The 20160-nt window shown below is 46.7% G+C and overlaps 1 protein-coding gene across 1 annotated transcript; it reads left to right on the forward strand.

Moving 5' to 3' along the window:
• Positions 1–14670: 14670 nt before the first annotated feature.
• Positions 14671–16947, forward strand: LOC125512263 (catalase isozyme 2). The gene is made up of 4 exons (XM_087529286.1): positions 14671–14809; positions 14964–15449; positions 15664–16587; positions 16684–16947. Exons 1-4 carry the CDS (start codon positions 14795–14797, stop codon positions 16741–16743), a joined length of 1485 nt encoding a protein of 494 aa, XP_087385412.1. The 5' UTR covers positions 14671–14794; the 3' UTR covers positions 16744–16947.
• The last annotated feature ends 3213 nt before the right edge of the window (positions 16948–20160 follow it).

Genomic DNA, 20160 nt, shown 5'->3' on the forward strand with positions numbered 1-20160 from the left:
GGTGTCGAGTACATCTCAGTAGTGGCCTAGAGGACAACAAACGAGACAAAAGTCAATCGACTGATCCAAAAGAACAAATAAAGAAAGCAAGATCACAGTCGGAAACGCAAGGTCAGACCTTGTCCACTTCGTATGTTTGGTCGAGTGGAGGAATCCTCCTGGCTCCTCGAGGGTTGTCCTTGTTCCCTGTGATACTCGACAGCCACCCTTCCAACATCTCGTCAGTGACCTCCTCTGGGTGAATCCGAGTGGTGTCTTCGAGACCCGAGTACAGCCACATCGGGTGGTCACGAGGCTGAAGCGGTTGGATGCGCCTCCGAAGGAAGACTTCCAACAAGTCCATGCCAGTCACACCCTCGCGGACAAGCTGAACCACTCGACCGACCAGCACCTTGACTTGCGCCTTTTCCTCCGGCGTCACTTTCAGAGAGGCAGGTTTTTGTGCTCGATTCAGAGAAAAAGGGGGAAGCCCAGTCGACTGTCCTGGGGTCACCTGGTCTTTACAGTAAAACCAAGTCGACTGCCACCCACGGACTGACTCGGGAAAAGTGATAGACAGAAAGGAACTTTTTCCCCTCATCTGGATCGCTAGGCCCCCGCACAACTGGATCACCTGCGTCCGTTTGTCACTCGACTTGGCCTTCTTGACCGACTGAGAGTGGCAAGTGAAGATGTGCTTGAAGAGTCCCCAATGGGGGTGGCAACCCAAGAAGTTTTCACACAAGGGAACGAAAGCAGCAAGATACACAATAGAATTGGGAGTAAAGTGATGGAGCTGCGCTCCGAAGAAGTTCAAGAAGCTCCAGAAAAAAGGATGAGGAAGCAGAGAGAATCGACGATCGATATGGGTGGCGAGGAGGACGCACTCACCATCAAGAGGCTGGGGTTCGACTTCTTTCCCCGGGAGGCGCGCAGATTCGTGGGGAATGAATCCCCCCTCGACCAGATCATCGAGATCATCCTGCCAAATCACCGACAGCATCCAGTCGCCCTGGATCCAATCCTTGGGCAGAGCAGTCCTCGAGGAAGATCCGCCCCGAGCGGACTTCTTCCCCTTCCCCTGCACTGCCGCCTTCTTCGCGCGCTCCAGAGCCGACGTCTTCTCCTTCACCATCGTCACCGGCGAAGCTCGAACAGACCTATGGCACCAAGGTGGGAGCGGAGTTGGCGGAGGATCTTGTGAAGGAAGGGGGAAAAGTGAAGGCGCACTGTTCAGGGGTCCCGAGCGGAGTGGCTGACTGGTAGGCCCAGGCAATCCTGTCAAATCCCGCAACAGGCGCGCGCGCGGTACGTGGCGAAAAAGGTGGCGCGGGGATCGAGGAGCTTCCATCCTATCCCATCCGATTACTGCGGCCGCCCCCGTCCCGCGCGCTTCCCGAAATTCAAATCCCGCAAAATCCGCGGGCCGCAGAACAACTCGTCAAACAGAAGATCCCTTTCACACCGTCACTCGAAACTTCACAAGTAAAGAAATTCACTCGACAAGAGGCCAAGAATGGATCAAGGCGACTGATAGAAGTTGACGACATCATCCGTGACAATTGATCCAAAACAAGACGTTCATATAACATGAAGAACCAGTCGGAAAGATCCCCAACTCCTTCCCCACTCGAACCTCGATCCATTCGGGGGCTAATGATGAAGCTATGTACCTAGGATAGGGGCATGGACCTATCCTAAGTACCCTACCCAAGGACATCCCTAGAAGAAGTCACCTTTCAATCGACTTGGAGGTATCCCACTTGACAGATTCAAGACACTCGACCACGAAGCAATCACTCGACCAAATTCCAACCACTCGACTGCCAGGAGATCTAAAGTCACCCTGCACGCAAACGGTCGGTCATTAAGTAGCTTTTATGGTCATCATAACACTTTATTAGGGGCGTTACCAGTAACCCCCAGTCTTAATGTACTTTAAACCTTGCATTACTGAGGGCTGGAGGGGCCTGGCGAACTCTATATAAGCCACCTCCCTCCTCAGTATCAAGGGTTGGCACCCCTGTTATTCATACACACATAATTCAGTCGACCGCCTCCGGGCACCGAGACGTAGGGCTATTACTTCCTCCGAGAAGGGCATGAACTCGTAATCCTCGTGTGCTTACAACTCCTCCATTGCTAAGATCTAGCCTCTCCATACATACCCCCCTACATCACTGTCAGAGTTAGAACCACGACACTATGCAAGGCTTATGCATTTGAGCCTGGTATGGTTGTCACCTTTGATATTCGTCTGGAAGATGATATTGAAGGTAATATAAACATCTGGGTCGATGTGCAAACGCCTCCAGTTCTACCATTATGTGAGTTTTTCTCAACCATGCATGCATATGTTTATGTCTTTGATACAGTTTATTCAAAAATAGTTGACAACTAATTTGTATTGTCAGCTTATTTCGGTTCAAGCAAACATGTCCGGCGCTTGGTAGACAGGACCTACTACTGCCCCGGGGCTCAACTAAACTGCGAGGAGATAAGTCATTATGTTTCATGGCTTGAGGATCTTAATACTGTCAAGACAAAAAATTTTCCTGAACTTAGAAATGTTAGTACTCAAAACGTGCGACCAATGGTGATCGTATAGAACTACGGTCACATCTTTAATCGAAAGATGGTAAGATTTTAACTATTTGTCCTTAATTAGTGCATCTTTTGCATACATTATTTTTGAAGCTAAACTTTCATTGCTTAGTATATTAATTACTATACGATGTTCTTCAACAGGGACTTCCGATGACAGTTGTGTTGGGGAACATAGCAGAAATTCAAAATTTTCCTACGTGTCACCAAGATCTATCTATGGAGAAACCAGCAACGAGGGGAAGGAGAGTGCATCTACATACCCTTGTAGATCGCTAAGCGGAAGCGTTCAAGTGAACGGGGTTGATGGAGTCGTACTCGTCGTGATCCAAATCATCGGAGATCCTAGTGCCGAACGGACGGCACCTCCGCGTTCAACACACGTACAGCCCGGTGACGTCTCCCATGCCTTGATCCAGCAAGGAGAGAGGGAGAGGTTGAGGAAGACTCCATCCAGCAGCAACACAACGGCGTGGTGGTGGTGGTGGAGCATGGCAATCCTGCAGGGCTTCGCCAAGCACCACGGGAGAGGAGAAGGACTTGGGAGAAGGGAGAGGGCTGCGCCAGAACTTAGATGTTGCTGCCCTCCCTTCCCCCACTATATATAGGGCCAAGGGAGAGGGGGGGGGCAGCCTTGGCCCTTCCTCCAAGGAAGGGCGCGGCCAAGGGAGGAGTCCCTCCTCCCCAAGGCACCTAGGAGGTGCCTTCCCCCTTTAGGACTCTTCCTTTCCCTCTTCCCTTGGCGCATGGGCCTCTTGGGGCTGGTGCCCTTCACCCATATAGGCCAAGGTGCACCCCCTACAGCCCATGTGCCCCCCCGGGGCAGGTGGCCCCACCCGGTGGACCCCCGGGACCCTTCCGGTGGTCCCGGTACAATACCGATGACCCCGAAACTTGTCCCGATGGCCGAAATAGGACTTCCTATATATAAATCTTTACCTCCGGACCATTCCGGAACTCCTCGTGACGTCTGGGATCTCATCCGGGGCTCCGAACAACATTCGGTAACCACATACAAACTTCCTTTATAACCCTAGCGTCATCAAACCTTAAGTGTGTAGACCCTACGGGTTCGGGAGACATGCAGACATGACCGAGACATTCTCCGGTCAATAACCAACAGCGGGATCTGGATACCCATGTTGGCTCCCACATGTTCCACAATGATCTCATCGGATGAACCACGATGTCAAGGACTTAATCAATCCCGTATACAATTCCCTTTGTCTATCGGTACGATACTTTCCCGAGATTCGATCGTCGGTATCCCGATACCTTGTTCAATCTCGTTACCGGCAAGTCTCTTTACTCGTTCCGTAACACATCATCCCGTGATCAACTCCTTTATCACATTGTGCACATTATGATGATGTCCTACCGAGTGGGCCCAGAGATACCTCTCCGTCACACGGAGTGACAAATCCCAGTCTCGATTCGTGCCAACCCAATAGACACTTTCGGAGATACCCGTAGTGCACCTTTATAGTCACCCAGTTACGTTGTGACGTTTGGCACACCCAAAGCACTCCTACGGTATCCGGGAGTTGCACAATCTCATGGTCTAAGGAAATGATACTTGACATTAGAAAAGCTTTAGCATACGAACTACATGATCTTTGTGCTAGGCTTAGGATTGGGTCTTGTCCATCACATCATTCTCCTAATGATGTGATCCCGTCATCAACGACATCCAATGTCCATGGTCAGGAAACCTTAACCATCTATTGATCAACGAGCTAGTCAACTAGAGGCTTACTAGGGACATGGTGTTGTCTATGTATCCACACATGTATCTGAGTTTCCTATCAATACAATTCTAGCATGGATAATAAACGATTATCATGAACAAGGAAATATAATAATAACAAATTTATTATTGCCTCTAGGGCATATTTCCAACAGTCTCCCACTTGCACTAGAGTCAATAATCTAGTTCACATCGCCATGTGATTAACACTCACAGGTCACATCGCCATGTGACCAACATCCAAAGAGTTTACTAGAGTCAATAATCTAGTTCACATCACTATGTGATTAACACTCAATGAGTTCTGGGTTTGATCATGTTGCTTGTGAGAGAGGTTTTAGTCAATGGGTCTGAACCTTTCAGATCCGTGTGTACTTCCAAATTTCTATGTCATCTTGTAGATGCAACTACTACGCTACATTTGGAGCCATTTCAAATAACTGTTCTACTATACGAATCCAGTTTACTACTCAGAATAATCTGGATTAGTGTCAAAGTTTGCATCGGTGTAACCCTTTACGACGAACTCTTTTACCACCTCCATAATCGAGAAAATTCCTTAGTACACTAGTTACTAAGGATAACTTTGACCGCTGTCCTATGATCCATTCTTGGATCACTCTTGTACCCCTTGACTGACTCATGGCAAGCCACACTTCAGGTGCGGTACACAACATAGCATACTGTAGAGCCTATGTCTTAAGCATAGGGGACGACCTTCGTCCTTTCTCTCTATTCTGCCGTGGTCGAGCTTTAAGTCTTAACTTCATACCTTACAACTCAGGCAAGAACTCCTTCTTTGACTGATCCATCTTGAACACCTTCAAGATCATGTCAAGGTATGTGCTCATTTGAAAGTGCCATTAAGCATTTTGATCTATCCTTATAGATCTTGATGCTCAATGTTCAAGTAGCTTAATCCAGGCTTTCCATTGAAAAACACTTTCCAAATAATCCTATATGCTTTCCAGAAATTCTACGTCATTTCTGATCAACAATATGTCAACAACATATACTCATCAGAAATTCTATAGTGTTCCCACTCACTTCTTTGGAAATACAAGTTTCTCATAAACTTTGTATATACCAAAATCTTTGATCATCATCAAAGCATACATTCCAACTCCGAGATGCTTACTCCAATCCCTAGAAGGATTGCTGGAGCTTTGCATACTTATCAGCATCTTTCAGGATTGATAAAACCTTCCGGTTTGTATCACATACAACCTTTCCTCAAAAAAATCGTCGAGGAAACAATGTTTTGACATCCTATCAGCAAGATTTCATAAATAATGCAGTAACCGCTAATATAATTCCAACAGACTCTTAGCATCGCTACGAGTGAGAAAGTCTCACCGCAGTCAACTCCTTGAACTTGTCGGGAAAACATCTTAATGACAAGTCGAGCTTTCTTAATGGTGATACTTACCATCATTGTCCGTCTTCCTTTTAAAATCCATATGTACCTAACAGCCTTATGACCATCAAGTAGTTCTTCCAAAGTCTACACTTTGTTTTATATATGGATCCTCTCCCGGATTATATGGCCTCGAGCCATTTTGGAATCCAGGCCCACCATCGCTTCTCCACAGCTCATAGGTTCATTGTTGTCTAGCAACATGACTTCCAAGACAGGATTACGTACCACTCTGAAGTAGTACGCATCCTTGTCATCCCACGAGGTTTGGTAGTGACTTGATCTGAAGTTTCATGATCACTATCATAAGCTTCCACTTCAATTGGTGTAGGTGCCACAGGAACAACTCCCTGTGCCCCGCCACACACTAGTTGAAGAGACGGTTCAATAACCTCATCAAGTTTCCACCATCCTCCCACTCAATTCTTTCGAGAGAAACTTTTCCTCGAGAAAGGACCCGATTCTAGAAACAATCCCTTATTGCTTTCGGATCTGAGACAGGAGGTATACCCAACTGTTTTGGGTGTCCTATGAAGATGCATTTATCCGCTTTGGGTTCGAGCTTATCAGCCTGAAACTTTTTCACATAAGCGTCACAGCCCCAAACTTTTAAGAAATGACAGCTTAGGTTTCTCTAAACCATAGTTCATACGATGTCATCTCATCGGAATTACGTGGTGCCCTATTTAAAGTGAATGTGGTTGTCTCTAATGCCTAACCCATAAACTATCATGGTAATTCGATAAGAGACATCATGGTATGCATCATATCCAATAGGATGCAGTTATGATGTTCAGACACACCATCACACTATGGTGTTCCAGGCTGTATTAGTTGTGAAACAATTTCCACAATGTCTTAATTCTGTGCCAAACTCGTAATTCAGATATTCATCTCTATGATCATATCATAGATATTTTATCCTCTTGTCACGACGATCTTTCAACTTCACCCTGAAATTGCTTGAACCTTTCAATAATTCAGACTCGTGATTCATCAAGTAAATATACTCAACATCTACTCAAATCATCTGTGAAGTAAGAACATAACGATATCCACCACACGCCTCAGCACTCATTGGACTGCACACATCAAAATGTATTACTTCCAACAAGTTGCTTTCTAGTTCCATTTTACTGAAAACGAGGCTTTCGGTCATCTTGCCCATGTGGTATGGTTTGCATGTCTCAAGTGATTCAAAATCAAGTGAGTACAAAACGGTCCATTTGCATGGAGTTTCTTCATGCATATATACCAATAGACATGGTTCGCATGTCTCAAACTTTTCAAAAACGAGTGAGCCCAAAGATCCATCAACATGGAGCTTCTTCATGCGTTTTATACCGATATGACTTACGTGGCAGTGCCACAAGTAGGTGGTACTATCATTTCTATCTTATATCTTTTGGCATGAACATGTGTATCACTACGATCGAGATTCAATAAACCATTCATTTTAGGTACAAGACCATTGAAGGTATTATTCAAATAAACAGAGTAACCATTATTCTCCTTAAATGAATAACCGTATTGCGATAGACATAATCCAATCACGTCTATGTTCAACGCAAACACCAAATAACAATTATTTAGGTTTAACACCAATCTCGATGGTAGAGGGAGCGTACGATATTTGATCAACCTTGGAGATACTTCCAACACATATCGTCATCTCACCTTTAGCTAGTCTCCGTTTATTCCGTAGCTTTTATTTCGAGTTACTAACCGAACCGGTATCTAATACCCTGGTGCTACTAGGAGTACTAGTAAAGTACACATCAACACAATTTATATCCAATATACTTCTATCGACCTTGCCAGCCTTCTTATCTACCAAGTATCTAGGGTAATTCTGCTCCAGTGGCTGTTCCCCTTATTACAGAAGCACTTAGTCTCGGGTTTGGGTTCAACCTTTGGGTTTCTTCACTAGAGCAGCAGCTAAATTGTTGTTCCATGAAGTATCCTTTTCTTGCCCTTGCCCTTCTTGAAACTAGTGGTTTTACTAACCATCAACGATTGATGCTCCCTTTTGATTTCTACTTTCGCGGTGTCAAACATCGCGAATATCTCAAGGATCATCATATATGTCCCTGATATATTATAGTTCATCACGAAGCTCTAGCAGCTTGGTGGCAATGACTTCGGAGAAACATCACTTTCTCATCTGGAAGATCAACTCCCACTTGATTCAAATGATTGTTGTACTCAGACAATCTGAGCACAAGCTCAACAATTGAGCTTTTCTCCCTTAGTTTGCAGGTTAAGAAAATCGTCGGAGGTCTTATACCTCTTGACTGCACAAGCCTGAAATCTCAATTTCAGCCCTCGAAACATCTCATATGTTTCGCGACGTTTTAAAACGTCTTCGGTGCCTCAACTCTAAACCGTTTAACTAAACTATCACATAGTTATCAAATGCGTATGTCAGATGTTCGCAACATCCACAGACGATGTTCGAGGTTCAGCACACTGAGCGGTGCATTAAGGACATAAGCCTTTTATGAAGCAATGAGGACAATCCTCAGTTTACGGACCTAGTCCGCATAATTGCTACTATTAACTTTCAACTAAATTTTCTCTAGGAACATATCTAAGCGGTAGAACTGAAACGCGAGCTACGACATAATTTGCGAAGACCTTTTGACTATGTTCAGGATAATTAAGTTCATCTTATGAACTCCCACTCAGATAGACATCCCTCTAGTCATCTAAGTGATTACATGATCCGAGTCAACTAGGCCGTGTCCGATCATCACGTGAGACGGACTAGTCAACATCTGTGAACATCTTCATGTTGATCGTATCTACCATACGACTCATGCTCGACCTTTCGGTCTTCTGTGTTCCGAGGCCATGTTTGTACATGCTAGGCTCGTCACGTCAACCTAAGTGTTTTGCATGTGTTCCGAGGCCATGTCTGTACATGCTAGGCTCGTCAACACCCGTTGTATTTGAACGTAAGAATCTATCACACCCGATCATCACGTGGTGCTTCGAAACTACGAACTTTTAGCAACGGTGCACAGTTAGGGGGGACACTTTCTTGAAATTTTAATGAGGGATCATCTTATTTACTACCATTGTTCTAAGCAAACAAGATGCATAAACATGATAAACATCACATGCAATCAAATAATAGTGACATGATATGGCCAATATCATATAGCTCCTTTGATCTCCATCTTGGGGCTCCATGATCATCTTGTCACCGGCATGACACCATGATCTCCATCATCATGATCTCCATCATCGTGTTTTCTTGAAGTTGTCTCGCCAACTATTACTTCTACAGCTAACGGTTAGCAATAAAGTAAAGTAATTACATGACGTTTATGTTGACACACAGGTCATAAATAAATTAAGACAACTCCTATGGTTCCTACCGGTTGTTATACTCATCGACATGCAAGTCGTGATTCCTATTACAAGAACATGATCAATCTCATACATCACATATATCATTCATCACATCCTTTAGCCATATCACATCACATAGCATACCCTGCAAAAACAAGTTAGACGTCCTCTAATTGTTGTTTGCATGTTTTACGTGGCTGCTATGGGTTTCTAGCAAGAATGTTTCTTACCTACGCAAAACCACAACGTGATATGTCAATTGCTATTTACCCTTCATAAGGACCCTTTTCATCGAATCCGATCCGACTAAAGTGGGAGAGACAGACACCCGCCAGCCACCTTATGCAACTAGTGCATGTTTGTCGGTGGAACCGGTCTCACGTAAGCGTACGTGTAAGGTTGGTCCGGGCCGCTTCATCCCACAATGCCGCCGAATCAAGATAAGACTAGTAACGGCAAGATAATTGACAATATCGACGCCCACAACAACTTTGTGTTCTACTCGTGCATAGAAAGTACAAAATAGACCTAGCTCATGATGCCACTGTTGGGGAACGTAGCAGAAATTCAAAATTTTCCTACGTGTCACCAAGACCTATCTATGGAGAAACCAGCAACGAGGGGAAGGAGAGTGCATCTACATACCCTTGTAGATCGCTAAGCGGAAGCGTTCAAGTGAACGGGGTTGATGGAGTCGTACTCGTCGTGATCCAAATCACCGGAGATCCTAGTGCCGAACGGACGGCACCTCCGCGTTCAACACACGTACAGCCCGATGACGTCTCCCATGCCTTGATCTAGCAAGGAGAGAGGGAGAGGTTGAGGAAGACTCCATCCAGCAGCAGCACAACGGCGTGGTGGTGGTGGAGGAGCGTGGCAATCCTGCAGGGCTTCGCCAAGCACCACGATAGAGGAGAAGGACTTGGGAGAAGGGAGAGGGCTGCGCCAGGACTTAGATGTTGCTGCCCTCCCTTCCCCCACTATATATAGGGCCAAGGGAGAGGGGGGGCGCAGCCTTGGCCCTTCCTCCAAGGAAGGGTGCGGCCAAGGGAGGAGTCCCTCCTCCCCAAGGCACGTAGGAGGTGCCTTCCCCCTTTAGGACTCTTCCTTTCCCTCTTCTCTTGGCGCATGGGCCTCTTGGGGCTGGTGCCCTTGGCCCATATAGGCCAAGGCGCACCCCCTACAGCCCATGTGCCCCCCCGGGGCAGGTGGCCCCACCCGGTGGACCCTTCCGGTGGTCCCGGTACAATACCGATGACCTCGAAACGTGTCCCGATGGCCGAAATAGGACTTCCCATATATAAATCTTTACCTTCGAACCATTCCGGAACTCCTCATGACGTCCGGGATCTCATCCGGGACTCCGAACAACATTCGGTAACCACATACAAACTTCCTTTATAACCCTAGCGTCATCGAACCTTAAGTGTGTAGACCCTACGGGTTCGGGAGACATGCAGACATGACCGAGACATTCTCCGGTCAATAACCAACAGCGGGATCTGGATACCCATGTTGGCTCCCACATGTTCCACGATGATCTCATCGGATGAACCACGATGTCAAGGACTTAATCAATCCCGTATACAATTCCCTTTGTCTATCGGTACGATACTTTCCCGAGATTCGATCGTCGGTATCCCGATACCTTGTTCAATCTCGTTACCGGCAAGTCTCTTTACTCGTTCCGTAACACATCATCCCGTGATCAACTCCTTGATCACATTGTGCACATTATGATGATGTCCTACCGAGTGGGCCCAGAGATACCTCTCCGTCACACGGAGTGACAAATCCCAGTCTCGATTCGTGCCAACCCAACAGACACTTTCGGAGATACCCGTAGTGCACCTTTATAGTCACCCAGTTACGTTGTGACGTTTGGCACACCCAAAGCACTCCTACGGTATCCGGGAGTTGCACAATCTCATAGTCTAAGGAAATGATACTTGACGTTAGAAAAGCTTTAGCATACGAACTACATGATCTTTGTGCTAGGCTTAGGATTGGGTCTTGTCCATCACATCATTCTCCTAATGATGTGATCCCGTCATCAACGACATCCAATATCCATGGTCAGGAAACCGTAACCATCTATTGGTCAACGAGCTAGTCAACTAGAGGCTTACTAGGGACATGGTGTTGTCTATGTATCCACACATGTATCTGAGTTTCCTATCAATACAATTCTAGCATGGATAATAAACGATTATCATGAACAAGGAAATATAATAATAACCAATTTATTATTGCCTCTGGGGCATATTTCCAACAAGTTGTGCCTTAGTGGATCGAGACTAAAGGTGACATGTCAATGGTTAGCTTACGTCCAAGATATCCTACATTGCACATGAGTGCATTTAGGATTTTTGAAAGCGAAGAATGCTTAATAGTGAAAGATTGAAGCAAAATTGTTAACGATCGCAGAGAAGTACTAGGAGACAGCAAGGAGAAGCGCAACCCAAGATTAGTGACCACATTTTAATGCCGGTTATGGAACCGGCACTAAAAGGCCTTACGAGCCGGTGCTATTGCCCGGTTCTGCACTAATGTACTGGAATCAACCAATCACACACGGAGGAGATATTTGCTTTGAGCGTCTAATTGGTCCTAGTGATCCTACCCTCCCGACTTTATCCCATCATGCAGTACAGCGGGAAACATCGATCTGGACGGATGGGTTTAGTTTTGTTGTCATGCACCTTGGCTGCGACGAATCTCCACCTCCATGTTCCTCGTCAAGTTTTAGTCAAGCTCGTGCGTCTACTCGATCGGTGCCGATTGATTGCTCCTATCGATCTACCATTTGTTTCTCTTTTATTCCTATCGGTTCACTGTCGAATGATGGCAATGTTTGTGCGTGTGCTTGCCTTTCATTTCGATGGTAAGAAGCTACTCCGGATATCCGTTTACTTTTCAGGAGCACTGTTTGCCTAAACATGACAGATATATGGAGTGTTATTTCAGAAAAATGAAATCTCATAGCTATCCAAGTGTGTGATTGCCTTTCATTTTGATGGTATGCAGCTAGCGCAAGCGTGTTAAGATAGTTGGCGGAAACGACGGCATGCTGCATTATTGACGTTCGCTTGTGTATGCGTCAAAACTCAGATCTTGGCAGCTTGTATTCAAGTACACATGTCATGTGCTGCTCCAGTAGGTGCACCGTCCATTTCACACCTCCTTTTGTACTGAGATTTCTCCATCGATGAATACCGCTAACTAGCTTCCAGGAAAATCGTACAATTATGTCGGTGGGCGGAGAAAAATACAATGATCATAGAGTACCTTGACAAGCAACTAATTTTCATGATTTTGTAGCATTATTTTATAAATTAGCTCCTCCCTTTACTGTTTGATTCATGCTTCGCACTTGTTCTTAGCCATGGATAATTCTATGCTCAGACTCACTGTATTCATTTATAGGATAATACTGTGAATAATCAAATTATATATGTACATAGTCATATATACCTTAGCATTTTGGAACAGGGTTTTGAATAGAAATAATATATGAATCCCTTTTCCGCGTGCCCGAGAATTCTACTGCAATATTAGGATAACCACACCGAGACATGTGTGCACTTTGTGCTTCAACTTAATTAAGCTCCTTAAAATAAGACAACTCATGCATGGTGAGTGACACAACCCGTTGCTTAAATTCAGTAACAAGTTACTTTCCTATCTAAATATTGCATGTTCAGGAAGAAAAAAGAGCGCATGTGATGCTTTTGTGCAGACATATATAACCTAGCACAGTAGTACAACTAACATCACACCAAATAAGCCATGTCCCCTTGTCCATGGCCCCTTTGCATCTATTTTCAGTAAAATAAAAGAAGGTGTTTTAATAATTCATTCAGGTAGAGTAATTCGACAACTACATTTGCCATGATGCGGAAATGTAGTTTTCCAACTTTTCCAAAAGTTGTCTAGCGATTTGGGAGACCGATAAGATTGTTAATTCTTGGAGGATTAAGTGGCTCTCAATCGGTACAAGAAAATCAACCAAAGGTGTGCCTTGTCATTTGATTATCATTAATGATTCACAAACAGACTGACTACCTTATACTTTGTTAATTAAAATTGTACTTTGATTGAGACACGTGACCAAATTTTACTCGATGGCATTTTTTGTCAATAACCACATCGGTTCTCTTCCCCCCGAGCATCTAGAAGGTGGGAGAGTCCATGATAAATGTAAGATCCTGTGTATGAAGTTTCCCGTGTGAAAACTTGATGTGTTTGTTGTTGTTTTTTTATGAAGAGGATGTGTTTCTAGTGTTAATTTCAATCAGTTTCTTTGATCCCTTTCTTTTCCTTTGTCCCCTGCTTTTGTTTGTTTGGGTAAAGCGGGCATTGCGAGACAAGTAATAGGGGTAGAGTAATTGGACAACTACATTTTGCCACGTTGCAACAAGTAGCTTTTCTACTTTCTGAACGATGCATATCAGTTAGCATTGTTTAATTCTTAGTTGATAATTAAGTGTCTCCATATGTATAGGAAAAGTCAGCCAGAGAGGCACGTGGTGACTTGATTATCACTAACCTCGTCACCAAGCACTACAACCATGTGATTTGCTTATTAAATATCATGACATTTGCCCCAATTTAAGTCCAATCAAAGAGTTAGCGCAAAAAACCCTAATCATCGTTATTTTCTCACCAATGTTTCCGCTTGTTTTGTGCACCGAGAATGTGGGGAAAGGCCACTAATCAACGTTGGGTGTGCAAATTAAGTTTTCTTGTTTGTCCTTGTAAGAGCTTCATGCGATTATTTTGTAATTACCGGGAATTCAGTTACTCGTGTTTATTTCAGCTTTTTCTCATTCATTGATGAAAGAAATTTGTTTGCTATTCTTTTCAATGCAACATGGTTTCCGCCTGGCGAATAAAAAGAGAAGGCATCCTTGTAACATGCTTGTATCACCAAAAGAGCTGCTTTCCGTAAAAACAAATGTGATTTTTCATCTAAAATCATAATTGGGCTCAAGAAACTTACTTTTTCGACGAAAAATCTAACGTGCGGGGACACGTAAGGACACCTTAGCTAGACAAGCTTATCATTATCCATGGCTAAGCTGAATCACCGATTTTTACACACACACACACACACACACACACACACACACACACACACACACACACACACACGGCATTCCCTCGCAAATTTCACTACTCCCTCTAGTGATCTAAACAATCTTATATTTCTTTACAGAATGAGTAAATTACGTGCACTGCATTCCAAAAATAGTGATCTGCACTGCATTCCTAGCATTGAGTCGCGGTGGGTGAGTGCAACGGATCAGGCAGAAGAGATATTCATGCACATGCACGCACAGGCATAGGCTTAGCAGCCGGTTTTGTATTTGCACGGAACCGGATGACGATGCGGTGCACCATCTTCATCCGTCCCGGCAACAGACTTTTCCACACGCGGCTGGCCCACGCCGCCTTATCCTCTGCTTGTCCTCTTGCAGGCCGACCCGTCCCTTGCAGCCTGTCCTATGCCCCACCTGTCAGAGCCTCGTCGCGGCAGCCGGGCGGTCACGCCACCTCACCCCTCGCCGTTATTTAAGACCGGCTCGAGCGAGCTCAGGCAGAGCAGAGCACAGCAGTGCAGTGAGAGTGAGTGAGCTCGCCACACTCCCCCAGCAGCTTAGCGGAGCACCTCACTCAAGAGAGGAAGGATGGATCCCTGCAAGGTAAGCAGACACGATCGGACTAATCCTATGCTACTTTACAGTCCATGGTGCTCTTAATTCGTTCACAGAGATTCTACCGATTATAGTACGTGTGTGCTGATTAATTAACATCGAGCTCTGTGCCTCTGTGTGTGCGCGTGTGCATGGCGTGCAGTTCCGGCCGTCGAGCAGCTTCGACACCAAGACGACGACGACCAACGCCGGGCAGCCGGTGTGGAACGACAACGAGGCGCTCACCGTCGGCCCGCGCGGCCCGATCCTGCTGGAGGACTACCACCTGCTGGAGAAGATCGCCCACTTCGCGCGCGAGCGCATCCCGGAGCGGGTGGTGCACGCGCGGGGCGCCTCCGCCAAGGGCTTCTTCGAGTGCACCCACGACGTGACGGGCTTGACCTGCGCCGACTTCCTCCGCGCGCCGGGGGCGCGCACGCCGGTCATCGTCCGCTTTTCCACGGTGATCCACGAGCGCGGCTCGCCGGAGACGATCCGTGACCCGCGCGGGTTCGCCGTCAAGTTCTACACGCGCGAGGGCAACTGGGACCTGCTCGGCAACAACTTCCCCGTCTTCTTCATCCGCGACGGCATCAAGTTCCCCGACGTCATCCACGCCTTCAAGCCCAACCCAAAGTCCCACGTGCAGGCAAGGTTTTATTTATTTATTTCGGAAACAAGATAATTTCTAGCCTCATCCAAATATGCAAATTTTCGAAAATGAATTCTAGCATAACTTAAATTTATTTTAAAACCAGTTTGAATCCTCCGTGAAATTTCAGGGTTAAAAATGTTCCTGACCTCACTGAAATATACTACTAAATTTTGGAAATTTCTTTGGATTTTTTTAACCTTGTGTGCAGGAGTATTGGCGCGTCTTCGACTTCCTTTCCCACCACCCGGAGAGCCTCCACACCTTCTTCTTCCTCTTCGACGACGTCGGCATCCCGACCGACTACCGCCACATGGACGGCTTCGGCGTCAACACCTACACCTTCGTCACCCGCGCCGGCAAGTCCCACTACGTCAAGTTCCACTGGAGGCCCACCTGCGGCGTCAGCTGCCTCATGGACGACGAGGCCACGCTCGTCGGCGGCAAGAACCACAGCCACGCCACCCAGGACCTCTACGACTCCATCGACGCCGGCAACTTCCCCGAGTGGAAGCTGTTCGTGCAGGTCATCGACCCCGACGACGAGGACCGCTTCGACTTCGACCCGCTCGACGACACCAAGACATGGCCCGAGGACCTCGTCCCCCTCCAGCCCGTCGGCCGCCTCGTGCTCGACCGCAACGTCGACAACTTCTTCAACGAGAACGAGCAGCTGGCCTTCGGCCCGGGGCTCGTCGTGCCCGGGATCTACTACTCCGACGACAAGATGCTGCAGTGCAGGGTGTTCGCCTACGCCGACACGCAGCGCTACCGCCTCGGCCCAAACTACCTGATGCTCCCCGTCAACGCGCCCAAGTGCGGCTTCAAGAACAACCACTACGACGGCGCCATGAACTTCATGCACCGCGACGAGGAGGTGGACTACTACCCGTCCCGCCACGCGCCGCTCCGGCAGGCGGAGCCGGCCAGCTTCCCCGTGCCCACGCGGCCCGTCGTCGGAAGAAGGGAGAAGACGAGGATCAAGAAGGAGAACGACTTCGTGCAGCCCGGGGAGAGGTACCGCAGCTGGGCGCCCGACCGCCAGGACAGGTTCGTGCGCCGCTTCGCCGACGCCCTCGCCCACCCCAAGGTCAGCCACGAGCTCCGCGTCATCTGGATCGACTTCCTCTCCAAGGTAACTAATTGTTGATGCATGAATCCATGGATGTACGCTCAATGTTCTTCAGTTGGTGATGAATGATTAACTCGGTTGATTTGTGGATGGATGCAGTGTGACAAGTCGTGCGGCATGAAGGTGGCCAACCGCCTTAACGTGAAGCCAAGCATGTGATGATGGATGGACCGTTCTAAACTTTGTGCTATACGTACGCATCATGGACCAGCAATAAGAGACCATGCCAGCTATAATGTGGATCATGTGGTCGATTACCTACTGTGCTGCTACTAATAAGTAACTATCATTTTCTTTTATGTCGCAGTAACTTACCTGTAATCCAGCAAATGAAATTAAAGTGGGTGCTTTGGAGCTTATGAATCCAAACGTGTATTCGTCTTTGCCTCGGATGATATTTGCTGTTCTGGATGGAACAAGATGACTCTGTTTTCGGTCTGCTAGCCACATCAAAGTTTGTTTTGCACGACCTTCTGTGACAACTTTGAGTAACAAAGAGCGGAAATTAGAAAGTGCACCCGCTCCCTGCCCCCAAAGAACAATTCCCCAATGTAAAAAAAATACTACATCGATCCGTCTCAAAATACTTGTCATGGTTTTAGTTTAAATTTAAACTTAAGCTAAAACAACGACAAATATTTTAAAACAGAGGGAGTAGAAGGGGAAAAAAAAATTGGATGCCATGGCTCTCTCAGGCCATTTGATCTCGGACAAGTGGCCCGGACCATCCCTGTCGATGGCATGCATGACTCATGGTCCCTGTCGCGTGTCCTGGCTAGCTAGCAATCAGTGTGGTTACTGCTGCATTATGTCAGGAACCTGACTTTGGGGCAACACCAATGACTTTAGTCCCACCTCGGATACAGGAGGAGGCTAAGACCTTTTCATAAGGGAGTGTGCCAAATTCTCTTCAAGCCAGTCTTTTTCAATGTGGTGGACTCTTCGCTTGTAGTGGAGTGCCCGATGAGTATCTGAAATGTCCGAACGTATGCCAATGTATCTGGAGCTGGGCCTAGTTTGCTAACAAGTAGTATCAGAGCTGGGCCCAAGACCAAGCATCAAGTGCTTGGGTCTGCATGCTCGAAGTGCACAGGCTGTGTTAGTTAGCCCACGAAATTAGCATCTTCCGTTGTAGGCTAGGGCCCTTACATGATTTTTTTAATTTTATGATCTTTATTTTTTTGTTCTGATAGCGTCTGTATAAGTGGTTGGCATTGTAGATGCCCCAAGGAAGAGTGCCACACTTCTTTCAGGCCTGTTTTTTGGGATGTGATGGGCTCTCTGCTTGTAGTGAAGTGTCTGATGCACACCCGAAACATCCGTACGTATGCCGATGTACCAGGAGCTGAGCCTGAGTTGCTAACAAATTATCTATTATATTATTATTACAAGAGACAAATAAGACACCATATTCATCCACACAGATTAAATTATCATGACCATTAAATCTTTTTGCCACAGTAACTTCCACACAATTTTTTTACATGGAATCTTTTTTTTACGGGTGAACTTACATGTAATCAAGCCAAAAAATGCAGCGCCTGGACGCTTTCGAGCTTATGAATCAAACATGCCTTCTTCTTTGGTACTGTTGATTCTTAGTTGCCTGGATGTCGACCACCTATAATTAGTTGTACTCTTCAAAATGTGCACCTTCAATGTATATGACTTGGGGTTGAATAAAATTTCAAACGGGATTGTTAAATCTTAGTTGAATGAGATTTAACCAAGTCTCAGTCAATGTTATATTCGTTAAATTTTACTTTGAGATCCATGCAAAAATTTCTTTTATAATTTTATATCTTTTTTTGTATGTTGTATCACTTGAGTGAGACTTAGTTAAATCTCAGTCAACTGAGATCTGACGACACCCAATTTCAAACAGCTTAATTATAAATAAGAGGCTACTGGAGATATTTATTCAGAGTATATGTTTACAACAAGTTCGTAGCTGCCATGTGAGTTACATTCTGATTCATAGTTAATCCATGAGGCAAGTTTTTTATTTCGGCGGGGAAGTCAGTCGTACCATTTTTGCTATTCTGGATGGAGCAAGATGAGTCTGTTGTCTGTTTCCTAGCTACATGAATTTTGCATTGCGCAAACTGATGTGAGAACAATGACCACTGAACAAGGTAGGAAATTCTAAAATGCGGCTGCTCTCGGATGAATTTTTTTTTGTCCTTCACATAATCAGGAAAATAATATTTAATAAGAAAACAAACACTTATCGATGTTTGAGATTTCCAAGTCAATAATTTTCTATTCCAAAAACATTCAAAAGTTTTTGAAGAAAAACTATATAATCCCAAACAGCTTGTAAATAATTTTATATTATAAGACGAAGGAAGTAGGTTTAATGGCGGATCACTCGTCTTCTTAGTAAGATTGATTGAAATGACTCGGATGCCGCGGCTCTCGCCGGCCGTTTGATCTCGGACGAGCCGCCCGGATGCAGAGCAAGGTGGACACAGTTGGTTCTGGCGTCCCTGTCGATGGCATGCATGTCTCATGGTCCGTGTCGCGTGCTAGCTAGCTAGCCGTCGGTTAGTGTGACTACTGCACGTATGCTGCACGCTTCGTATATGAAACAAACAAACAAACAAACAAACAAAGATGTTGAAGATGTGAAGATGGAGACATATAGGACGTGTTTGGTTACCTGCATGCAGCCCAATCAGGTCCGCACGTGATGTGCGCGGCTTGATTGGTTGTCTGAGCTGCATGCGGTTTGAAGTCCGCACGGATCTTAAAGCAACCGGCAGCCTGGCCCGACGGAAACTGCCGAATCGATAGTTTCTCGCGAGCCTGGTTGGGCGCGGCCACGCGTGTGGGGCAGTTGCACGCCTCGGGCAGCACGGGAGACGGAGGGAACGTCTCATAACTCGCCCTCCACTCTCCTGTCACCGCCCAGTCGCACTGTTCCCACTGCTCCCTCTCTCTCCCTCACCGCCCCTCCCTCTCCTCTCCTCCGACGGCTCCGCAACGCCCACCGCCGCGCCGCCCTCTGACCCTCATCGACCAGCGCATCGCCAACATATAGGAGCGCTGGCTGGCCGGGCTCCAGAACTCGGGCCGCGACCTGGCGTCGGCGCTGCGAGCGTCGTCCCCCATCTGATGCCGGCCACCATGAGCGTCGGCCAATGAGGTGCCGGTCGCTCCTGCTCCGCCGCCGATTCCGGACCTCCTCGTCCTGGGCTCAGCACCGACGCCGTCCACGGAGCCGCCCCTTCTTGGGACCCCATTGGGCAGGGGTTTCCTTGACCCCCGTCCAAGGGTTTTCTCCTGTCGGCGGGCCGTGCTCCTCGACCTCCGGCGTGGCGATGAGCACGTCGCCGATGCCGCAGGCCGTCGCCAGGGCCGGCTCCTCCTCTGCTCCGCCACCTCTCTCCTTCTCGTCGGGGTTTTCACCCCGGCCTTGGTTCGCCGCGGCTGCGCGTGCTTCGTGAGTCAAACCCTCTCAATGCTTGCTCATAGATGTAGATTAGGGGTTTATTTCTTAGGCATGTGCTAGTAGCTAGTGGATTAGATAGGATTCTAGCAGATCCGATTGGATGCGATCCTAATCGAATCTAA

The sequence above is a fragment of the Triticum urartu genome, chromosome 6A, assembly GCF_056163025.1.
Source record: "Triticum urartu cultivar PI428250 chromosome 6A, HENAU_Tu73, whole genome shotgun sequence".
Lineage (NCBI taxonomy): Eukaryota > Viridiplantae > Streptophyta > Magnoliopsida > Poales > Poaceae > Triticum > Triticum urartu.

Excerpts from the sequence above, each read along its gene's own strand:
- LOC125512263 (XM_087529286.1), top strand. Across the intron at positions 15,450-15,663 it reads ACCCAAAGTCCCACGTGCAG|GAGTATTGGCGCGTCTTCGA; the intron begins GCAAGGTTTTAT and ends CCTTGTGTGCAG. Across the intron at positions 16,588-16,683 it reads GGATCGACTTCCTCTCCAAG|TGTGACAAGTCGTGCGGCAT; the intron begins GTAACTAATTGT and ends GGATGGATGCAG.